This window comes from Podarcis gaigeae, assembly GCF_964106915.1.
Source record: "Podarcis gaigeae genome assembly, chromosome: 2".
Taxonomy (NCBI): Eukaryota; Metazoa; Chordata; class Lepidosauria; order Squamata; family Lacertidae; genus Podarcis; species Podarcis gaigeae.
The window spans coordinates 107,269,829-107,294,049 of NC_139679.1; the positions used below are offsets into that span (position 1 = coordinate 107,269,829).

At 49.1% G+C, this 24,221-nt stretch overlaps 2 protein-coding genes across 3 annotated transcripts in view; both read left to right on the forward strand.

The window, feature by feature from the left end:
• The window catches only part of CAMK1 (calcium/calmodulin dependent protein kinase I), a 289,871-nt gene extending 267,496 nt beyond the window's left edge, over window positions 1-22,375 (forward strand). Inside the window, exon 13 of the mRNA XM_083725013.1 lies at window positions 22,366-22,375. The gene's annotated coding sequence lies outside the window, so the exon portion shown is untranslated. The remainder of the gene's footprint in view (window positions 1-22,365) is intronic.
• The window catches only part of LHFPL4 (LHFPL tetraspan subfamily member 4), a 57,896-nt gene continuing 35,705 nt past the window's right edge, over window positions 2,031-24,221 (forward strand). The window contains exon 1 of one of the 2 annotated variants that reach the window (XM_083725317.1): window positions 2,031-3,059. In XM_083725317.1, coding sequence (XP_083581443.1) covers window positions 2,654-3,059 — 406 coding nt within the window. In that variant the 5' untranslated portion in view covers window positions 2,031-2,653. The remainder of the gene's footprint in view (window positions 3,060-24,221) is intronic. The other variant, XM_083725316.1, reaches the window with a different exon arrangement.

Consider the following 24,221-nt stretch of genomic DNA (forward strand, 5'->3'; position numbering starts at 1 on the left):
CAAACTACAATTTCTTTCAGGCTTCCTTTGCAGAGAGGAGGCGGTTGGAGTTAAGAGAAAAAGAGAGAATCAAAAGGAGGAGGATTCCTGAAATAACTCCTTGGTTTCCATTCTTAGCAAGATCTACCAAACATAGGAAGCTGCCGTATACAGAGCTCAGTTGTTGTCTACACTGACTGGCAGTGGCTATCGAGGGTTTTGGACAGGATTCTCTCCCAGCCCTGCCTAGAGATGCCAGGGACTGAATACACACTTGTGCTACAAACTTTCATAAGAACATAGAGTATGCTGGATCAGGCCGAAGACTCATCTAAGTCCATCATCCTGTTCCCACAGCTGCCCGTGCCCCCCCTAAAAAAGGGTCGACAACTTTGACCTGAACCCCCAAAAAACTGATCACCGTCAGTTTTTCATTCTGAGTAGATCATTGTCTCTTGGGAGTTGAACGTCCCTGCTTTAGAGTAATGAGATAGCTCAGTCGGTAGAGCATGAGACTCTTAAATCTCCGGGTTGTCGTGCGGGGGGTGGGGTGGTTTGGATCAAGTTGACCCTCGTGGTCCCTTCCAACCCTGCAATTATATGATTCTAATGATTCACAGCCTGGGTGGCACTGTGATCTAAACCTGATCCAAGCCGATCAGAAGGTCGGCGGTTCAAATCCCCACTTCGAAAGCATGTCAAAGTGCAAATAGATAAATAGGTACCACTCCAGCGGGAAGGTAAACAGCGTTTCTGTGCGCTGCTCTGGTTCGCCAGAAGCAGCTTAGTCATGCTGGCCACATGACCTGGAAAAACTGTCTGCGGACAAACGCCGGCTCCCTCAGCCAGTAAAGCGAGATGAGCGCTGCAACCCCAGAGTCGTCCGCAACTGGACCTAATGGGCTAGATCAACAACATAAAGGCATGGACTAGGGCGGTCTGACATGTGGTCCGTGGGCTGCATGCAGCCCTTGAGGCATTTTTGGTGGCCCTCAGCAACATTAAACACACACACACAGTTCAGCCATCAGGCTGGCTTCCCAAAGCCATGTAAGCGAATTGCTGGGCTTTGGGGAGGAAGAGTGAGGGGTCTGGCAGAGTCCTAGAGTCCTCCTTTCTCCTTCCCAAAGCCTAGTTGTTGCTTTCTCAGCTTTGGGAAGGAGATGGGGTGACTCCATGACCCTGCCAGAGCCTCACACCTCCTTCCCAAAGCCCTGCCTGGCATAGCAGGCTTTGGGAAAGCAACATGAGGGCTGTGGGGGCACCAGATTTTGGCCTCACTCCCCACCCACCTGCATGACAAGGTAGTGTGCAGCCTGCGGGTTCTGTGTCAAAGTACATTTGTGGCCCACTTGGCATGAAAAGTTGGACCTGCCCTGGCCTAGACTGAAGATCAGCTGATTTCCCCCCACTTAGGTTTACTGTTGTAGACTTGACCCCAGTACCTCTGCATCTTGTACAGTGGTACCTCTGGTTACGTACTTAATTCGTTCCCGAGGTCCGTTCTTAAACTGAAACTGTTCTTAACGTGAAGCACCACTTTAGCTAATGGGGCCTCCAGCTGCGGCCGCGCAGCCAGAACACAATTTCTGTTCTCATCCTGAAGCAAAGTTCTTAACCCGAGGTACTATTTCTGGGTTAGCGGAGTCTGTAACCTGAAGCGTATGTAACCTGAGGAACCACTGTACTGCAATATAGACAAGGGCGGCTTAAAAGCACCTTAAATTATATAGCATAACACTAGAGCTGAGCTCCACTGTAGGAAAGGGCTCTGCTGCTCTTTTCTGAGAGGTGAGAAAGAGGAAACCTCAGCACCGCAAAACGGAATGGAGTCTTCCAAGCCGCTAGTCCACAGGAGGCTGCGTTATATGGCTATGATATTACGCCGACTTGGCTACAGCGCGCCTAGACTCCGGCCTCCTGCTCCACAGCCCACGTGCCCGCAGCCCGGCTCCGGGTTCCAATCCCCCCGGCGCATGCGTAGAAATGGATGCCGTCCACTCAGCTCCTCCCTTGACCTGCTTGCCTGGGCGCATGTGCGCTGCGATCCCTTCTCCTCCTCCTCCTTCTCTCCCTCCCCCTCCCCTTTTTAGGAAGCTGCCTGGGCGCTTCCTTCTCTCTACCTGATTTCCTCCCGCTCTGCCCTCCCCTCGCGCTCGCGCCACCGGGCTCGTGCGCGCGCGCGCGGGCAAGCTCCGGCCGGGCAAGTAAGCAAGCAAGCGAGCAGGCAGGCAGGCGGGCGGGCAGGCAGGCAGGCGAGGAGGGAGGGAGGGAGGGAGGCGAGCAGGCAGGCGAGCGACCGAGCAGGAGCAACGACCCAGCCGGCGCCGCCGCCGCCGCAGCCAAGATGGAGTCGCGGCTGGCGCGGCTGGCGCTGCAGGGAGCGAGCGGGCGCGCCTAGGGCTCCCTCCCTGCCTGCCTGCCGCAGCCTCGCGAGCCCTTCCTGCCGCCCCATGGCCTGGCCTCCCTCCGGCGCCCCCTCGGGTCTCCCCTCGGCGGGGCTCCCGGGGCCACTCCGCCTCGGCCAGTGAGGTGGTGCTGCTGCTGCTGGTGCCGCCGTCCGCGCGCGCGCGCCGGTGCGCCCCTCTCCTCCTCCTCCTCTTCCTCCTCGCCGTCCCCGCGTGTCGCCGCCGCCGCCGCCGGGGCCCCGCGCTCTGAGCCTCCCGGCCGCAGGATGCTGCCGTCGCAGGAGGCCTCGAAGCTGTACCATGACAACTACATGCGGAACTCGCGGGCCATCGGCGTGCTGTGGGCCATCTTCACCATCTGCTTCGCCATCATCAACGTGGTGGTCTTCATCCAGCCCTACTGGATCGGCGACAGCGTCAGCACGCCCAAGCCGGGCTACTTCGGCCTCTTCCACTACTGCGTGGGCAACGAGGGCAACAACCGCGAGCTCACCTGCCACGGCTCCTTCGCCGACTTCCGCAGCATCCCCTCGCGCGCCTTCAAGGCCGCCTCCTTCTTCGTGCTGCTCTCCATGGTGCTGATCCTGGGCTGCATCACCTGCTTCTCGCTCTTCTTCTTCTGCAACACGGCCACGGTCTACAAGATCTGCGCCTGGATGCAGCTGCTGGCAGGTAAGGGGGGAAGCGGGGCCTCGGGGGACCCCTCCCCACCCATACACAACTCTCTCTGCCCCCACCGCACACCCCCCTCCCCAAAGGACCTTCCTCGCCCCCCACTCAAACCAACCCAAATTCCAAAGGAGGGAGGGGAAGGTGTCAAGATGGGTAAGAGTGGGGCGCTTGCCCCCCAACTAGGATGGAACAGTGGGCAGAATTGGGATAACCAGAAGTTTCTGTGTCTGGGTCGTTTTGCTAAATGGGGATGAACCTGATTTTAAGTGGGCTGCATGGGAGGAAGACACACAGCGAGTTAAGCTATTTTGGAACATTTGGTTGTTGCAGTCTTGTGCTGTAAAGGGGTACCCGTTTTTCCGGGGCAGGAGGAGGCCAACAGAACCAGGCTTGAAAGCTCCTTTCCACTGGTTTGATGAGACTGAAGGTTTGATGAGACCCACTTTAAGCCAATGTGGTGACCTCCACACATTTTGGGACTCCCATCAGTCCCAGTCGGTATGGCGGTTGGGTCAGGCATGAGTGAGAGTTGTAGTCCAACAACCTTTGCAGAGTGCCATATTGGAATGGAAACTCTAGGGCCTAGAAAGACTTGCTAGCCTAGGCTCCAGAGTGCCCTGGTAAGTACTGGAACATAAGTGTTTCACTAAGCTTGTGGAATGTCTCTGGCTCATGTGAGGTTGTGTGTATGTGTGTGTGTGTGTATACACACCACAGTATGTATAGTAATCTGCCTGTCGGTGCTTCTCAACGAAGTGTGATATGTGAATCTTGGTGTAATTTCCTCTGGGGTTAGGCTGAAATAAAGGACAACGCTCTGACATGCCTTTCCCTTTTCTCAGCGTTCAGATAAATTACTGGGAGCTCTTTTAAAGCTTAAACAGGAAATTCCTTCATCTTTAATTTTAAATGTATCCAAAGATGTATTGATTTAAAACCAGCTCAGAGACTAAATCCTCACCACAGGGAGCTGGAGAAATAATCCTGAGGATTGGTCAAGCATCTTGCTGCCTCCGTTGCTCTGTCCAGGGTGCTGAAGGCATCAAGAGGAACTGACTGCACTGTGCAGAATATTGTTCGTTTGGTTGCAATGGCCAGGAAGGCTAGGAGACTAGGATCATAACCAAAAGGCATAGGCCCAGATTTCTGCAGTTTAGGTCAGATAATGCAGACCTGGAGACAGGTGTAAATGAACATGTAAGGGCTGATTGAGTAGGATCTGAAAGTCACTATCCTGAATTAAGGGGGGGGGGATCTCGGCAGATGTATAACAAAAAGGGTCAAGAAGGGTGGACATCTCTTTTACAAATAGGTGCAAGAAGGCTGCCCCTTCCATTGTAAAAGCATTTTAAAGTTTAAGCTCTGGACTAAGTTGCAGGGACCAGCCTAAGGCTGGAAGACCTGAATTTTAAATGAGCCAAGATGCCTAGCTCAGCACTGAAGGAAGACGTGATGAGTGAATGTCTGATTAGCAGGAAGGATGTCCGTCTAAAAAGTGCAACTAGGCCTGGTTGGGTCAGTAATAAGGTTGTCGTTTTTTGTTAAGGATGGGAGTGGGGGGGCAAAGGTGGTCAGGGTGCCTCTTCCTCATGATAGACCACATTTTAAATGATGGGGGTCAGGATATGCTGTAGCCTCCCCAGCAAAGCACAGAGATCCCAGCAAAGTTTCAGTTGCACTGCTATGAAGGAGGTGTGGTTTGGCAGAGAAGCAAAGGTGGTTATGGGTCAATCAGGTGGGCTACTAGAGACCCATAGAGGTCTATACAATCCACTCTCTGCTCTGCTTCAGGCTTTCCCAACCCAATGCCCCCTCCCCCGGATGTTGCTGGACTACAACTCCCATCATCCCTGACCACTTGCCTTTCTGGCTGGGGATGATGGGAGATGTAGTCCACAACATCTGGAGGGCACCAGGTTGGAGAAGACTCCTCAATTTGTACGCAGGCGGGGAAGCAGTTGACCAGCTGCTTTTCCCTTTGTACTAGATATGGCCGGGGGGGGGGGACGGACAATGTTTGAAGGCATGGCATTATTATGTTTAGATGGTTTTAATGTATTTATCTTGATATTTTATTTAATGAGCTGGTGGTTCATAAATATTCTTATAAATATGAATAAATAAAAGTATCTAAGGGTATTGATGGAACATATCCACCACTTCCATGGATATCAAAGGTTCTAGAACAGTGTCCCTCCCTGTCTCCTCCCTTGGCTGCTGTTTTGTATAGCTCAGATATGGGGGAAGCTCTGTGGCCCTCCAGATGTTTTCGGACTACAACTCCCATCAGGCCTGACCACTGGCTGTGCTGTCTGGGGCTAAGAGGGGATTGGAAGTCAGCAGCATCTGGAGGGCTGTCCACGTTCTCCATCCCTGATGTAGTGGAAATCCCACACTGCAGTCCCTGCAAACCCTTCTTAAGGCAGTATCACAATTGTCCTGCACTGTCGGGGGGTTGGACTAGATGACTCTTGGGGGACCCTTCCAACTCTGCTATTCTGTGATCATGCAATGAGAGGCTTGGTCTGGCAATGAGACTGGAGGCCCCGAGAAGAGAGGTGACCCCAGGTTGGTGCTCTCAACATGGCAAACCTAGATGCCTTGTCCTTGGTGGGCAGGAAAGGGTTACAGCACGGCCAAGTTTCCAGATAAGGGCATTCTACTCCCAAGCAGCACTTGGCATAGCAGATAGTATGTAACCCTTCCCCACCTCCATGGATCCTTGCCAGATTCCTTCAGTCGATTCTACCCACAAACCAACAGCACCGTTCCCTAACCATTGTAGTGGAGAGTCAAGAATAAGACACTACTGAGTGGAAACGGCTTGATTCAGCTGCCAAAGAATTAGCAGAGCACAGAAGGAGCAGAAAAGGCTGCAGCTTGGAGAGCCACGGAGGTGGTATAAGGATGGCAGTGGCAGGAGTGGAATTTTCAGCAGATAAAAGCTGTGTTTGGCCCATTAACAGTCTTGTTCTAGCTAACTGATGGACTAATGAGCCAGTGGTGGTTCATAAAACAGTTTTACAACGGAGGCTTTATTTATCAAAGGTAGCATTTTTTCTTGGCTAGGTAACACAGTCAATTTATTTATTTATTTGTGAACGGAAAGGTGGCGGGATGTTCTTCTCTTGAGCGCGTTACCTGACCCGAGTGCCTTAATCTGAACTGGGAAACGCTGGAGCCCAGATTGTTTGCAATAATGCCAGAGGCTCCAAACAACCGTTTCGCAAAGCTCTGTTCTATTTACAATGAATTAATCAACTAAACAGGGCTGATTTAATTGATTTATCAGTTCATCATCTAGCTAAATCAGGAAGCAAGCACAGCCTTAGCATAGTGGAGGTTGAGAATTTGTGTAGCCCATTCAAGAGGATGCATAAATGGAGACACGGCCGGGGCAGGGTAATCTGGCTGTGGAAATGACCACACAAAGCACAAACATCAGCGCACATCAGGTTAAGGAATGGGACAGTTCAAGTTGGTGGACAGCGGAGACAAAATGTTGATCCTTTTCACATTCTGCACCAATTATATGCATTCCAGTATAAGGCTGCTCAGGTGTCTTAAACAAAGTACAGTGGTACCTCAGGTTTCATACGCTACAGGTTACATACGCTTCAGGTTACAGACTCCGCTAACCCAGAAATAGTGCTTCAGGTTAAGAACTTTGCTTCAGGATGAGAACAGAAATTGTGCTTTGGTGGCGCGGCGACAGCAGGAGGCCCCATTAGCTAAAGTGGTGCTTCAGGTTAAGTACAGTTTCAGGTTAAGAACAGACCTCCGGAACGAATTAAGTACTTAATTAAGTACCATTGTAATATATGTGGGTGAACCTTCAAGAAAAACCGGTTTGTTTGTGAAAAAATAAAGTTTTCCCCAAAATAAAATTAATGATTTCCCCCCCCCCCAGTTGCCCCCTGCCCTCTGGTTACCCAGGGGGAAAATGGACAGATGGGGTTGAAGATTTTGCCTGCCCGACCGCTTGCTTTATTCTAAAAGCAGACCTTCAAGAAAAGTGGCTCACCAGAGAGTTGTGTTTATTTTTATTCCGAGATCAGTATTTGAGAAACTACAGAAACTGGAATGATTCCTCCCCCCACCCACCCACCCCATCCAACAAATAATAGGAGGAGAGGTATACAGGCAACAGCCCATGTACACATATTCAATATGCGCACAACTTGTAAATGTGCATCACACCAAGCCTGGTGTTTTTAAAATTTTTAAAATTTAAAAAATCTTAAAATTTTAAAAAATTTAAAAATTGCCGAAACATCCTCAGAAGAGCACAGAAAAGTCTGAAAAGGCATGAAAACAGTGCCTAGCAATTCCATAGCCCAGGAGTCAGCAAGCTTTTCCAGCCATGGGCCGGTCCACCTTCCTCAGACCATGTGGTGGGCCGGACTGTATTTTGAAAAAAAATATGAACGAATTCCTGTGCCTCACAAATAAATAAAAGGACACATTCCACTCATGTAAAAACACCAGGCAGGTCCCACAAATAACCCAGAGATGCAGTTTAAGTAAAAGGACACATTCTACTCGTGTAAAAACACACTGATTCCCGGAACGTCCACAGGCCGGATTGAGAAGGTGATTGGGCCACATCCGGTCCCCGGGCCTTAGTTTGCCTACCCCTGCCATAGCCTTTGCCATTGCAATCCCAAGAGCCTTTGAGGCCCGTGGTGTGTTGGAGTTTGAGGAAGGAGGTTGTGCGAGAGAGTTGGGCATCAGGTAAGTGCTGGTGGTTTTTTAAAGGTTTACCAGAGGTTTAAAGGGTGTCTGCAGGATTTTCCAATGGGTGCTTCAATGATACACAATTCCACATATGCGCCTGGTGCCTTGGAACGTAAGCCCTGCATAAATGGGTAGCTGACTGTATTAGTAGGGATGCAGGTAGCACTGTGGTCTAAACCACTGAGCCTAGGGCTTGCCGATCAGAAGGTAGGTTGATGGTTCGAATCCCCACAACGGGGTGAGCTCCCGTTGCTTGGTCCCTGCCAACCTAGCAGTTCGAAATCACGCCAGTGCGAGTAGATAAATAGATACCTCTCCGGCGGGAAGGTAAACAGCATTTTCGTGCACTGCTCTGGTTTCTCCAGAAGCGGCTTAATCATGCTGGCCACATGACCCAGAAAAACTGTCTATGGACAAATGCCGGCTTCCTCAGCCTGTAAAGTGAGATGAGCGCCGCAACCCCAGAGTCATTTGTGACTGGACTTAATTATCAGGCCTGTATTGGTAAATGAGAATTAGCAGACAAATAAAGGAACCAGTTTGGAGGCTGCAACTGAGGAACAACTAACTAATCATAGCTAGTACCTTTCCTAGGTGTTTCCTAGATGTACCTTTTCTGCATGTTCCAGGTGTATCATGAGGTCTGGAAACTTCCCCCTCTTCAAAGGAAGAAAACTAGGAACTGTGGGAGGTGATGGTCCCTGCCAATTGCATTTGCAGGGGTCACTGCGCTATAGAGAGAAAGAAAGAGGGAATGGCTTGAGGCCAGCCAAGCTAGAGGATCCTCATTCTGCTCTGCCAGATTATTTATTTATTATATTTGCTATAGTTATACTCCCCTTGTTTTCCAACATTGGCTCCCAAAGCAGCTTACATTTAAAATCCCATCACAAGATGCAATTTAAGGAAACATTTGCCTTCGTTCATAGTGAGGGACAAGGAAGCGTGAGGTTTGCAGCTCACTATTCTGGCTTTTGGACGCGGATGGCGCTGTGGGTTAAACCACAGAGCCTAGGACTTGCCGATCAGAAGGTCGGCGGTTCGAATCCCTGCGACTGGGTGAGCTCCTGTTGTTGAGTCCCAGCTCCTGCCCACCTAGCAGTTTGAAAGCATGTCAAAGTGCAAGTAGATAAATAGGTACCACTCTGGCGGGAAGGTAAATGGCATTCAATGCGCTGTTCTGGCTCCCCAGAAGCTCCTTAGTCATGCTGGCCACATGACCCAGAAAAAACTGTCCGTGGACAAACACCAGCTCCTCGGCCTATAGAGCGAGATGAGCGCCGCAACCCCAGAGTCGTTCGCGACTGGACTTATCAGTCAGGGGTCCCTTTACCTTTACTATTCTGCCTTTGCGTTCTTCTCTGTTCCTTTGTTGTGTTGTTCTTGCCACAGCCTCTCCTGGCTAGTTCCTTCCTGCATTGTAACCAAATCCAACCGCTGAACCTTCACAACACAAAAGCTCTGCGGTCAGTATATTGAGAGAGGCAGAGAGATGGTCAGCTCTGTTTTCTTCTCCACGATGAAAGGACTTCTAACCATATAGCTCAGCATCAGTTGGGGTCTGGAAACTGAGTGTGTTGGCTGCATGAGAGATGGTGGGGGGCAAAGGGATGGTCTTAGATATTAAGTCTCCTATCTCACCCGCTCCCCGGCTTCCCAGTCACTAGTGGCTGCTGGGCCCTGCAGTGTCCCAGCCCAGTGAGAAAGGCTTTCTACAATGAAGCTGAATGTTGGAAAAGTCAAGACAGACAAAAGAAAGCACTTCTTCAAAGAATTGTGGAGTTGGAAGGAACCGCGAGGGTCATTTAGTCCAACTCCCTGCAATGCAGGATTCCTTTTGTCCAACGTGGGGCTCAAACCCACGACCCACGATCAAAAGCCTCATGCTCTACGGACTGAGCTATCACACAGTGCATAGTTGAAGTATGGAATCTGCTCCCTGATGATGTAGTGATGGCCACCAACTTGGATGGCTTAAAAAAAAACACACAACCAGACAAATTCACAAAGAACAAGGCTATCAGTGATTAGTAGCCACTTTGGCTAGCTGTGCACAGCCAGAGGAGATATGATTTTTGTTGTTGAGTCATTTAGTCATGTCTGACTCTCTGTGACCCCATGGACCAGAGCACACCAGGCGCTCCTGTCTTCCACTGCCTCCCACAATTTGGTCAGGCTCATGCTGGTAGCTTCGAGAACACTGTCCAGCCATCTCGTCCTCTGTCGTCCCCTTCTCCTTATGCCCTCCATCTTTCCCAACATCAGGGTCTTTTCCAGGGAGTCTTCTCTTCTCATGAGGTGGCCAAAGTATTGGAGCCTCAGTTTTAGGATCTGTCCTTCCAGTGAGCACTCAGGGCTGATTTCCTTAAGAATGGATAGGTTTGATCTTCTTGCAGTCCATGGGACTCTCAAGAGTCTCCTCCAGCACCATAATTCAAAAGCATCGATTCTTCGGCTATCAGCCTTCTTTATGGTCCAGCTCTCACTTCCATACATCACTCCTGGGAAAACCATAGCTTGAACTATACAGACCTTTGTTGGCAAGGTGATGTCTCTGCTTTTTAGCCATCTTCAAATGTCTAAAGGGCTGTTGCATGGAAGGTGGAACAAGCTTGTTTTCACCTGCTCTGGAGGGTAGGACCCGAACCAATGGATTCAAATTGCAGACAAGAGATTCTGACTAAACACCAGGAAGGCCTTTCTGATGCTACAAGCTGTTTGGCAGTGGAACAGACTCCCTCGGAAGGTGGTGGACTCTCCTTCATTTTTTAAACAGAGGTTGGATGGCTATCTGTCATGGATACTTTAGCAGTGACTCCTGCCTTGCAGGGGGTTGAAAACAAAGGGGCACCACCCTCTAAGAGAGATCTGGGCACTGTGAATATGGAGAGCGCAAAGAGTTGGCGTATTTAGGTTAAAGTAAGGCTTGCATTTCTCCCCTTCCTTTCCTAGGATAGGCAAGAGGGTTTGTGTTGTAAACAGTGCCTGTCCTTAGATGGAAACGAGAAATAAAGGAGTCTGCTTCGAAGCCTAGTTCTAGCAAAGGGGAGCTAGAAGCAGTTTCGAGCGAGTTCAAGGCCATTCACACTAGAGCCGAAGAACAGGCATCTCAGGGTTGAGTGCAGTCTCAACCCGAGAAGACAACGTCTCTGTTTGGAAACACTTTAAGTCTTCGCCGTCTAATTAGGGGCTAACAAATCAGCGAAGGCTCTAATTAGGGCTTCCCAGAAAACTCCAGCTTAAGAGGCACTGCCTCCCCCCCCCGCACCCCCCAGGAAGTGGGATCTAATTAGGAGAGAACATGCTCCTGTTATTCCAAACCGAAAAAGACCAGCCATCTGCCCTGCTGGAAACCCCAGTAACTCAGAACCACAGAATGTGGGTTTTTCCCTTCTTCTTCTTTACAAAATTCTCCCTATTCTAAAACCAGCCACCGTGACGTGTTCCAGGAAGGAGGAAAAATAATCATAATAATCAGGTGGATGGATGACTGTGCTCCAAGCTCACCCCAAAGTTTTGAGTCCAGTGCTGGCTGGTCCATTAGGGCAAGTGGGGCAATAAGCTCCATCTGCCCCTGACTAGCCCTCCTTACAGATGACTAACTTTGTGGGTGGCATGGGCTGTCAACCTCCTCTTTGGTCTTGCCTTTGTAGAACTCGGCAAGGAGGGAAATGGAGTCAGAAGCAGGATTAGTTCATCACCACCATCACCATTTTTAATTTGTATACCGTCTTTCTACTGTTTACAAGCTGAAGAAACAAAAAATGTACATCTTATAAACAATCTAATGCAATACAAAAATGTGATAATTAAACGTAACTTTAAAATAGGCAACCTACATCAAAAAAGTAACATTCAACAATCTTTAGAATAGTATTAAATAATAATAATACAGTCATACCTTGGGTTAAGAACTTAATTCATTCTGGAGGTCTGTTCTTAACCTGAAACTGTTCTTAACCTGAAGCACCACTTTAGCTAATGGGGCCTCTTGCTACCACTGCACTGCCGTCGCGCGATTTCCATTCTCATCCAGAAGCAAAGTTCTTAACCCAAGGTACTATTTCTGGGTTAGTGGAGTCTGTAACCTGAAGCGTCTGTAACCCGAGGTACCACTGTAACATATAAAAGTTAAACAGAAATCCACTCAACAGTTACAATAAATGATTTCTAAACTATAGTCAATAAAACAACAGCAAGCCACAGTACATAAAATAATGCAATACAAAATGAGAAGCAGAGACTAGAGGGTGGGCAAGGCAGGTGGAAGGAGGCCTAGCCTGATGAAGTCTCTCCCCTCACAGTTCTTCCTTTAGGACCAGCTCCCTTATGAGGACTCCAGTTTGCATGGGCTGGCCTTCAGTGTTATTCTTTGGAGACTCACGCCCAGCCTCAGTAGTAGTAATTGGCTATGGCTCCCCCTACTGTTGGCCTCCCGGCCTCCCGCCCTATCAGCCCCAGGAGGAACCAGCCTCTACTGTCTGAGTCTCCCCAGAGTAATCAGTCAGGGAACCCAAGGCGAGAGTCTTCAAGGAGGCTGTGCACGCTTGAATCTTCCTTCCCCTTGCCTCTTCCTCCGCAGATGGTGCTTGTCATCTTTAATTGTGAGCCATTTGGGACAAATGCATCGGCGTAGCAGGTGTTGGCAGAGGAAGCAGCCAGAGGGGCTGAAGGAGGAGCTGGGTGTTAACCGCAGGCAAATTCACACCATCATACACCTTGGCAGGGGGAAATGTGGCTGATGCATTTAGATAGCTGGGAAGCTACTCAGGTGCTGGGGCTCCAGCTTGTTCAGAGCCAGTGTGGTGTATTGGTTAGAGCAGTGTTTCCCAACCTTGTGCCTCCAGATGTTTTTGGCCTACAACTCCCATCATCCCTGACCACTGGTCTTGCTAGCTAGGGATGATGGGAGTTGTAGGCCAAAAACATCTGGAGGCACAAGGTTGGGAAACACTGGGTTAGAGTGTTGGGCTAGGACCTGGGAGACCAGGGTTCAAATCCCCGCTCGGCCATGAAGCTCGCTGGGTGACCTGTTATTGCTCATGAGCTCTCTAGGTGACCTTGGGCCAGTCACTGCCTCTCAGCTTAACCTACCTCACAAGGTTGTTGTAGGGGTTGAATGATGAGGGAGCGAACCATGTATGGCACCTTGAGCTCCTTGGAAGACAAGGTAGGGTATAAATGCAATAAACATACAGCAACCCTGTCATTTGGGAAGCCTTTTGCCTCTTCTTCTTCTTCTTCTTCTTCTTCTTCTTCTTCTTCTTCTTCTTCTTCTTCTTCTTCTTCTTTGACGATCACTCGTAGCTGAGTAAGATCGTCTACCATGAACACAGTCTTAACAGTCAGTCTGTGAGTGATTATGCAGGCCAATTCTGGATCCACACATCCTTCTACAGTGGGGACATAGGTTTCCAGGCGAGAGTTGCTCATAGTGTGGATTTGCCAAGTGTGCCTTCCTCTTAGCACATTTCTCCCTTGCATCCTGAGTTCGAGTGTCTTCAAAGCCCATGACACCTTTGGTAAAGGCTGTTCTCCAACTGGGGCACTCGCAGGCCACTGTTTCCCAGCTGTCAGTGTTTATACTACATTTTTTAGATTTTCATTAAGGGAGTCTTTTTTAAAAGATTTGCCTTGAGACAATCTTTAAACCTTTTTTGTTGACCACCAGCAATAATACGCTTTCCATTTTTATGTTTGGAATAGAGTAGTTGCTTTGGAAGACAATAATCAGGCATCTGAACAACATGACCAGTCCAATGAATTGATGTTGAAGAACCATTGCTTTGACTCTGGTGATCTGTCCTTCTTCCAGTACACTGGCATTCATTTGCCTGTCTTCCCAAATGATGTGTAACATTTTTCAGAGACACCATTGATGGAATCTTTCAAGGAGTTGGAGATGGCGTTTATAAGTGGTCCATGATTCACAAGCGTAGAGTAAAGTTGGTGGTGCAATAGCTTTGTAAACAAGCATTTTGGTTCCCCTTTGAATGTCCCAGTTCTCAAACACTCAGCACTTCAATCAGGAGAAAGCTGCACTTGCAGAGCTCAGGCCATGGTGGACGTTGGCCCTTGTGGAAAGATAACTGCCCAGGTAGGAAAACTGATCAACACTTTCCAGCTTTACACCATTAAGTTGGATTTGTGGCGCCACAGAAGGGTTGTTTTGTGCTTGTTGGTGCAGCACTTTGGTTTTTTGGATATGGAGCCATAGGCCACGTTTTCCGTAAGCTTCTGTGAAGATTGTCGAAGGGAAACTCCCCACTGGGGTAGAAATCATATATCGAATAGATGGAAAGCTCTTTCATCTGAGTAGACTGAAGAAGAAGAAGAATTTGGATTTGATATCCCGCTTTCTCATTACCCGAAGGAGTCTCCAAGCGGCTAACATTCTCCTTTCCCTTCCTCCCCCACAACAAGCACTGTGAGGTGAGTGGGGCTGAGAGACTTCAGAGAAGTGTGACCGGCCCAAGGTCACCCAGCAGCTGCATGTGGAGGAGCGGAGACGCGAACCCGGTTCACCAGATTACAAGACTACCACTCTTAACCACTACACCACACTTCTACACACTGAAAGCAAAGAGTTTCAGACACAGGCCTTTCCCTAGAAATGCTAGGGCTCAAAGTGGGGGCCTTCTACATGCCAAGCACCTGCTCTGTCTCGGCCTCAGTCCCTTGTTCCCAGCACTTGGTAATCAAAGGAGTGTGCTGCTTCAGAGCAGATTAGGAGCAGCCGGTGAGTCATATCAGCAAAGGGGTTTCCTTTGTTGCATTTTTTCCTAAGAGGACTGTTTCATTGCAGGTATGTAGGGAGGTCAGGCAGCCTCCTCTGCAGCAGAAGCCTTGAAAGACTTAGATGAACACAGCCGGCAGGTGGACCTCAGAGGACGGGTGGAAGAGAGAGGGATGAGAGCCTGAGCAAAGCTCTTCTAGCGTAGCTTTCTGGTGGTTGGCTTTGGTTTTGCAACGCTGTGCTCAGGCGGGCACTGTTTCACTGGCCCCTGTGTCAGAGCGCTGCATGCCCAATTTCAGTCAGGTAGGCAGGCGGTGGTAGGACGCGGGTGGCGCTGTGGGTTAAACCACAGAGCCTAGGACTTGCCAATCAAAGGTCAGCGGTTTGAATCCCTGCGACGGGGTGAGCTCCCGTTGCTCAGTCCCTGCTCCTGCCAACCTAGCAGTTCGAAAGCACCTCAAAGTGCAAGTAGATAAATAGGTACCGCTCCGGTGGGAAGGTAAATGGCGTTTCTGTGCACTTTACCTTTAGGCAGGCGGTGGTCGATCATACCTTTTGGAGAAGGGATCTGGGAAGGGGAATCGGCAGCTTACAGGAACTGGCACCACAGCCCAACGCAGGAACACTGGCTTAGCAAAAAAAGCAAAACAAAACAAAGCCTCCAGGAGCCCCTTTCCTGTATTTTCTTCTCAGTAGCAGGCCTGACAAGAAGGTTGGTGGCGGATGTGGGAAGGGGGGGGCAAAAGATGTAGATTCTCCCTGGGGATCCAGCAGGGAAGCTGGCAGAGCAGGGCAGCTGCAGCAAGAACAGGAGGGGAGAGAGAAGGAGGAGGAGTGTTTGGGGGGGGGAGAGAGATTATTGCCTGGAATTGCTGTGTTGCAGATTCCGCGGTCCCAACCCCTCCACCTCCCCTGAGTTAAAACCAATACTTCTTCCAGGAAGGTGTCTCAACCAACAAAGAGATAGATAAGTCTCCCCCGTAAAGCAAGGAGTTCCAGATTTCTGTTCAGAGCTCAGCTCAGGTTTTGTCGACAGCGACTGGCTTTCTGGTGGCAAAACAAACAAAAAAAAATCCTTCCAGTAGCACCTTAAAGACCAACTAAGTCAGTTCTTGGTATGAGCTTTCGTGTGCATGCACACTTCTTCAGATACTTCTTCAGTGTGCATGCACACGAAAGCTCATACCAAGAACTGACTTAGTTGGTCTTTAAGGTGCTACTGGAAGGATTTTTTTTTTTTTTTGACTATGGCAGACCAACACGGCTACCTTTCTGGTGGCAGTTATAGCAGTACAGCGGAACCTCGGGTTACAGACCCTTCAGGTTACAGACTCTTCAGGTTACAGACTCCGCTAACCCAGAAATAGTACCTCGGGTTAAGAACTTTGCTTCAGGATGAGACCAGAAATCGCGCGGCGGCAGTGGGAGGCCCCATTAGCTAAAGTGGTACCTCAGGTTAAGAACAGTTTCAGGTTAAGAATGGACCTCCAGAATGAATTAAGTTCTTAACCTGAGGTACCACTGTACTGCTACTAACAATAATTTATATTTATCTGCCTCCCATCTGACTGGGTTGCCTCAGTCACTTTGGGCCACTTCCAACAAATTCATACATCAAACAGTAAAACATCAACTGTTAAAAATTTCCTATACAGGCCTGCCTTCAGATGTCTTCTAAAAGTCAGATAGTTGTCTATTTCCTTGACATCGGATGGAAGAGCGTTCCACAGGGCGGGCGCCACTATCGAGAAGGCCCTTTGCCTGGTTCCCTTGTAAACTCACTTCTCACAATGAGGGAACTGCCAGAAGGCCCTCAGAGGTGGACTTCCGTGTCCGGGCTGGAGGTGGAGATGCTCCTTCAGGTATACAGGGCTGGTATACAACAAATTGCACTGATACAGCTTTTTTATATAGCGTTTTAGATTGTCTTCCCCGGCCACACACCCGCACCCAAAGTGCTTTTCAATGTGCATTGTGCTTTATCCTTGTTGACAGCCGAGCTCACTTAATGGGCCTGTGGCAGAAGATGGTATAAAAACACTTCTTCCTGGTGGTGGATATTCCATTGGGGGAATGGCTCACCAAGTCTGCCCTCGGCCAGCCTCTATTTGCTTGCCTTCTTACTTGCATCCAGCCCAGAAGGTGGCACTGGATGTCAGCTTCCTCTTCCTTTGTCATCGTGTTGCCCCTGGTAGAAGCCGGCAGGGACAACATTAGTTGAATCTGCCTATCTAGTGCCACCTACTGTTGGCCTCCAGGCTTTCCACCCATCACTATTGCTTCCCAATGCCAAACCCCATCCCTTTTTATTTCTGATGTCATTTTTATTGGCGATGGCTCTTGTTAGGTAAAAAAACGAAACAGCATTATAAAAAAAGCCAAAGCCAAAATGACCCAAAGACTACATAAACCATTCATCATAATTACAACAAAGCAAGTGTTTTCTCAACAGCAGCAGGTGCGTTGTTAAGATGCAATATATACTTGCTCTGAATTTTCCATTTTAAAAAATTCAACCCATAAATAAATGCATTTACTTCCAAAATGACTGCTTCTAAGGTATATTAGCTTCCCTTCACATAACTAGATATTTCGTCCATTGCAGCTACATTACTCAAATCTATGCATCCACTCCATCACATTAGGTAGATTTGTGTCCTTTCAAATATTTGCTGTGGATATTTTCGAAGCCACTGAATAAATTGAACCAAGGTCATGATCTTCCCTTCTAACGAAACCTTGAACACATCCTAAGAATAAAACACCAGGTGCATCCAGAAAAATGCAAGCGAGGCAACATCTCTACCCAGTTTTTCATTTGAAACCTGGGCATCTTCGGCTGACATAGCTGGTGATCCACCGAGCTGAATGCAGCCCCACCAGCCATGCAGGTTTCCCCGCCAGATGCTTAATAACTCTCCACTTCCCCTTGGTTTATTTGGTTTCTTTGGCAGTTCCAGATGGGTGACGAAAACAGGGAACTCCTCAAGCCCTGGGTGGACCCCCGTTTGTGGCTTGTGAGTTGCAGTTACCTTAGCACAAGCATGGCCAAACTTGGGCCACCAGTTGTTTTGGGACTACAACTCCCATCACCCTTAGCTAACAGGACCAGTGGTCAGGGATGATGGGAACTGTAGTCCCAAAACAGCTGGAGGGCCAAGTTTGGCCATGCCTGCCTTAACAGGTCATGGATTGTACAGGCCTGCTCTATCCAGTGCACCAGTGACATAGGCAGGGAGAACTTGGGACAAAACGCATCCCTCCAGGCCTCTCTGTCTGGACCCTGAGGTCTCTCCCCCTGCCACACCCCCCTACCTGGCTATAGCCACTCAGCAGCCTTGCTTCACACCTTCCTAATTTTCCTTTTTTTAAAAAAATAATATTTATTAAAGTTTTAAAGGTTACAAAAAGAAAAAGTAAAAACACCATATTAAACAAAAACAAAACAACACATCACAATAAGGAAAAGAAAAAAGAAAAAGAAGAAAAAGAAGAAAACAGAAAAATAAAATCCATTAAAAAACACAGCGAATCTTCCCATAACTTATCATTCATTTGCTTGTTTCCTTGACCTCCTCACACCTCCCTTTTTTGTATTCTAGTTCAGTTAACTATTTCAGCAAATCCTTTCCATCTTTTCCAATTTTTGTCCTGTAATTTATCTTAATATAATGTAACTTTACTTTCCCTCCTTTCACCAATTAACAGTCTGTTTTTCTCCTTTATAACATTTCTGCTAAAACCACATAACTTCAATCCAACATCCTTCTAACATTCATTAATTTTACAATGTTCCTGTAAATAGTCTTTAAATTTCTTCCAATCTTCCTCCACCGACTCTTCTCCCTTGTCTCGGATTCTGCCAGTCATTTCCGCCAGTTCCGTGTAGTCCATCACCTTCATCTGCCATTCTTCCCTGGTGGGTAGATCTTGTGTCTTCCAGTACTTTGCAATAAGTATTCTTGCTGCTGTTGTAGCATACATAAAGAAAGTTCTATCCTTCTTTGGCACCAATTGGCCGACCATGCCCAGGAGAAAAGGCCTCTGGTTTCTTCAGGAAGGTATATTTAAATACCTTTTTCATTTAATTATAGATCATCTCCCAGAAAGTCTTAATCCATGGGCATGTCCACCAAAGGTGAAAGAATGTACCTTCAGTCTCTTTACTTCCTAATTTTCCTGGCCTCTGGCCCCGCCCACCGCTGGCATGTGGCCCCTGGAAAGTTGCTCAGAAGGCTCAAAAAGGTTCCCCATCTCTGGGTTACCTTTGTGAACATTAAGTCACTGTTATAATTGTTGGCATCTGTCTGTCTCAAGAGACAATGGAGTGCGCCTTCAGGGGTGAAGTCAGACCACTGTGTTAGCAGCACTGAAGTGACATCTCAGGGCCACGTGCCCTGCCAGTCTCTTAGTTTGGCCCCAAGGGAGGGCATATCTTCATAATAAATGTATTTTTGCTTTCAGTTCCACGTTTTAACTTATCACGGCTTGCCCCAAAGAATCCTGGGAATTGCTGTTTGGTGAGAGTCCCAAGTATTAAAGGTTCCTAGCATGCGCAAACACACTCCCACATAGTCGTTGATGCCTGTTGGTTATGGGGAAAGCTGGGCTGAGCACAACCAGAGGAAGATTATCAGGTGTGCAGGACGGAGAGTCAGGAACTGATTTAGAGCAGCCTGACTTGGTTGCAAGGCAGCATTCCCTTGCTTCTAGGTTATTCTACCCTGGAGGGGCTCCAGATCATTACACATTGCTGCTGTATATACTGTGCTCGCCTGCCAGGTAGCCTTGCGGGTGGGTGGATCTATATTCTGCATGTTGGGAAAAGCCGAGGTCTACGCTTGGAATACCTTAATAGCCGTCATTTATACTGCCCTACAGTATGTTATTTGGAGGTTTTGCTTTCGGGAGGGAAATGTCCTAGCAAGGACGGCCGGACTGGATGACCTGATACAAAAGAGGACAAAGCTCTTTTTCTTCGTAGTTGTGCAAAAGCAGCCGTTTCAACAGGTGCAGCTCATCGTGTGTCTCTGGGGAACATTACAGGGCTGCCAGCTTTCCCGGCAGCCTCTGCAGCTGTGCCACCAATAGCCATCAGAGGTGCGTGCAGATTTTAGGAGCCAGTGTGGTGTAATGGTTAAGAGCGGTGGACTCGTAATCTGGGGAACCGGGTTCGCTTCCCCGCTCCTCCACATGCAGCTGCTGGGTGACCTTGGGCCAGTCACACTTCTCTGAAGTCTCTCAGCCCCACTCACCTCACAGAGTATTTGTTGTGGGGAAAGAAGGGAAAGGAGAATGTTAGCCGCTTGGAGACTCCTTCGGGTTGTGATAAAGTGAGATATCAAATCCAAACTCCTCCTCTTCTTCTTCTTCTTCTTCTTCTTCTTCTTCTTCTTCTTCTTCTTCTTCTTCTTCTTCTCCTCCTCCTCCTCCTCCTAGGGGGCAGTGGCATTTATCCCCATGTTGCACTACTGCTGTCTGCGCATCAGGCTGAAGCCTCTGGGAGCAGTCTAGGCTGGTCATGCGCCCCCAAATCAGTTGGCACCTTTAGTGAGAAAAACTGTAACCTATGCTGTAGTCACCTCTTCCCCAGGTTCTCTGTCTTCCTTTCCATCTAATCTCATCCTTTTAGTTGGGGAACATAAGACTTGGGGTGGTATTCAGCAAACTTTTACTCAGGGTGGGCCCACTAAAATGGCCAAGTTAGTCAGAGCCATTAATTTTAATAGGACTCCTCTGTGAAAAAGTTTTGACTGCAAGCCCTGGTTCCCACATGCAGCAGAAATGAGCTGGTATAGTCCTGAGGTGTCAGAGTGGACTGTACCACCATAGGATCTGCACAGGATTGTTGGGCCTAATGAGCACAACAACTCATCTCTGGCAGATTTTGCCCCCATGCTGAGACTGAAGGTCCCCTCCTCCCCACAATTGCCTGTCCCCTCCAATCCAGTGTTTTCCCCAAGCAATCTGAGACTGCGCCTGCATGACGTTAGTTTCTCCTCTGCCCTCTTCATGCCTCTCCTGGTTCTGGGAGATGAGGCGGGGAGGGGAGCTTGTTGCAGCAGGATAGGGAGACAGATACCTGTGACTCTTCACTAGCCAGACTCATCTCTTGCCTCTTGGCAATCTCCCTCCTCTCCTGCTTCTGCCTCTGGTTCTGGACTCCTCTCTGCCACAGACTCCCCCTGCTCACAAAGCCCTGTTATCTCTCATCTTTTGACACCTCCTCCTCCTCCCAGTCTTCTCCCCCTGACCCCTCATCCCTATCCCCCAACCAGTCTCCACCAGTCTCCTTCTTCCCTTGGGGGTTCCCTAGCTGGACCATTCCTCTACGTCCAACCAGTCCCTGACATTACAGTGGCCAGCCAGAGGCCAATGGGAAGCCGCCGGAAGGACCAGGGTGCAGCAGCCACTCTCCTTGTTTGTGATTCCCCCAGCAACGGGCGTTCAGAGGCCTCCTTCCTCTGATAGAGGAGGTGGAACATCCTGGGCGATGGGCACTGCTTGGCCTCCAAGGGAGCTCCTAATCAGGAAGGTTGAGGAAGCTTGAATGGTGATAACTGCTTTCCCCTCTTGGTATTGCACCAGGGCAGTAGAAGCCAGGCCTTACCTGCTGAACCTCATCCTGTCATGTGGCCACTAACGCCACAGGAGCCTTTTTAGGGTATCAGCAGCCAGGAACAGTCATCAGAAGGCCGCACTCGGCTGCCAGCAGCATGGCTGCCTGCCACGTTCTTGCATTCCTCCAGACTGCACTGCTTTTGTGCTTCCCCTCCACCCCGGCCCTTGTGGCTTATTGCTTGCTTATTCCTCATTTGTTCAGCATCAGCTTTGACGCTTCGTTCTATGACAGCACGGTGAGAAGAGAAGCAGGGAGAGAATGAAAACAAAAGCACAGCATTTTGCTCCTGAGTCCTTGGTGGCTCAAGGCAAAGCAATCATTCTCCAAATAAGTCTGCCTCTCCCCTTAATTGCTCCCTTCATGTCCTGGCGCTGCAGCTGACGCACAGATTCACTTCTAGGAACCGTGCTGCTTGCTTCTCTCTTTGCCTTTAAGCTGCCGCTCCCTGGGTCAATCACACTGCCTTTACTCATCCCCAGTGGGAAATGTGTGTGCCCCTCCAGATGTGGCTGGACTACAGCTCCCATAATCCCTTGCAGCTGGTGATGCATGCTGGGCTGGACTGTCACATATCTCCTTCCTGTTCTATTAAAATGTGAAAGGGGTATTTAAGTTCCCACCTGAGATGCTACCTGGCGCCCAGACCATGGCTCTCATTGGTCAGAAAGAGCCATGGGTCTCCCGCTCTAGGAAAGGGGAGACAGCCTTTAAAAGGTGTGATGCTCTTGAAGCTTTCACTCTCTCTGTCATCATGAATGTTGTGTCTGCCCTGAGATCTATGGGTATAGGACGGTATAGGTAAAGGTAAAGGGACCCCTGATCATTAGGTCCAGTCGTGACCGACTCTGGGGTTGCGGCGCTCATCTTGCTTTATTAGCCGAGGGAGCTGGCGTACAGCTTCCGGGCCATGTGGCCAGCATGACTAAGCCGCTTCTGGCGAACCAGAGCAGCGCACAGAAACGCCGTTTACCTTCCCGCCGGAGTGGTACCTATTTATCTACTTGCACTTTAATGTGCTTTAAAACTGCTAGGTTGGCAGGAGCAGGGAACGAGCAACGGGAGCTCACCCCGTCGCGGGGATTCGAGCCACCGACCTTCTGATTGACAAGTCCTAGGCTCTGTGGTTTAACCCACAGTGCCACCCACGTCACAAATTGAATAAATAAAATAAAATCATCATCAGGGACCTGGGTCAGATCTTCTAGACCAACTGGACAGAGGCTGGCCACTTTTGCTGCCTACTCACAAGTAGACATAGACCATTGTGTTGCTAGTAAGTAGCCTAGAAGTGGGGACGCAGGTGGCGCTGTGGGTTAAAGCCTCAGCGCCTAGGACTTGCCGATCGAAAGGTCGGCGGTTCGAATCCCTGCGGCGGGGTGCGCTCCCGCTGCTCGGTCCCAGCGCCTGCCAACCTAGCAGTTCGAAAGCACCTCCGGGTGCAAGTAGATAAATAGGGACCGCTTACCAGCGGGAAGGTAAACGGCGTTTCCGTGTGCGGCTCTGGCTCGCCAGATGCAGCTTTGTCACGCTGGCCACGTGACCCGGAAGTGTCTCCGGACAGCGCTGGCCCCTGGCCTCTTAAGTGAGATGGGCGCACAACCCCAGAGTCTGTCAAGACTGGCCCGTACGGGCAGGGGTACCTTTACCTTTACTTTACTAGCCTAGAAGTGAGTAGGCTAGAGACTGGGAGGAGATACAATGGCCATTGTCAAGTATCTGAAGGGCTGTCTCATGGAGGATGAAGCAAGCTTGTTTTTTCCTCCAGAAACCCAAAACCAATGGCTTCAAGTTACAAGAAAGGAGGTTCACACTAACCGCCAGGAAGATGCTGGACAGTAGAACAGACTCCCACGAGAGGGGGTGGATTATTCTTCTTTGGGGGTTTTTTAGGCAGAGGTTGCGTGGCGAGTTCCCGACCCCCCCCCAGGTGGAAATAATGGCACATGACACAATTATTAAGGTTAATGGGCTAAAAAAGGCCACAGCATTATTGGTTACAGGTGATGAGCGGTATTGGCTTAGGCAGGGGTCCTAACCGACTAGATCCGACTCCAGCCCATCTGCTTGAAGTCCCGGAAGGGTTAACCACCAGTAGGGGGAGTCCTGCTGATGCACATCAACTAGGAACTCCCCCGGGGTCAACGATAGGGGGCGCGCCTTAGGCCCTCACCTCCTTAGGCTTCGGACAGGGCCACGCCCCCGGAATCCTTTATCGGACTACCCTTCCATATGTGGGGAAGGTGATGGCGCTACCTCCCCTCTTCCATCTACAGAACAATACCAGTGCCTAACCGCCAATACCCAGAAAGTTGTGACGATTTGCTACGAGGTAGGCGAGAACCAGGAACAGCTGGTGGGCGGCAAAGAGGGCAGGCCACGCCCCCGAGCCAGCCAATTGGCCGGCTAGGGAGTGACGCGGCCGGGAATCCCCCAATTGCATGGGACTGGCCTCCACCCGCCTCCTTAGGCAGAAGTGGCTTTGTTTGGCCACCTGTCATGGATGATCTAGTTGAGATTCCTGCATTTCCAGGGGTTGGACCAGGTGACCCTCAGCATCCCTACAATTTTACGATTCTAAGTAGTCAGGTTTTGGAGTCACTGGGCTCTTTTTGCTTTGAAAGTTTACGTTGGACCCAATTGCCCTCTTCCTTTTTTTTAATAATAATTTTTATTAAGGATTTTACATTACAAAAAATGGGGGAAAAAACAGAAAAAAGAAAAAATATCAAACAAAAATTGTTAAAAACAATCAATCTTTCCATCTCCTTATTTTTCATTTGCTTGTTTCTCGGACCTCCTCATACCACCCTTTTTTGTATTCCAAATCAGATTATTAATTCAACAATTTATTTCCCTCTTTTTACTACCCAGATCTTATTCTTAAATTATTACAATCTTAGATTTTTACTTATATAAACCCATTTTTTTCATATTCTTTTAACCCATCACAGCTAGAAACCACTTAGTTCCAATCCAACATTATTCTAAAATCCCTTAATTTTACAATATCTCTGTAAATAGTCTTTAAATTTCTTCCAATCTTCCTCCACTGACTCTTCTCCCTGGT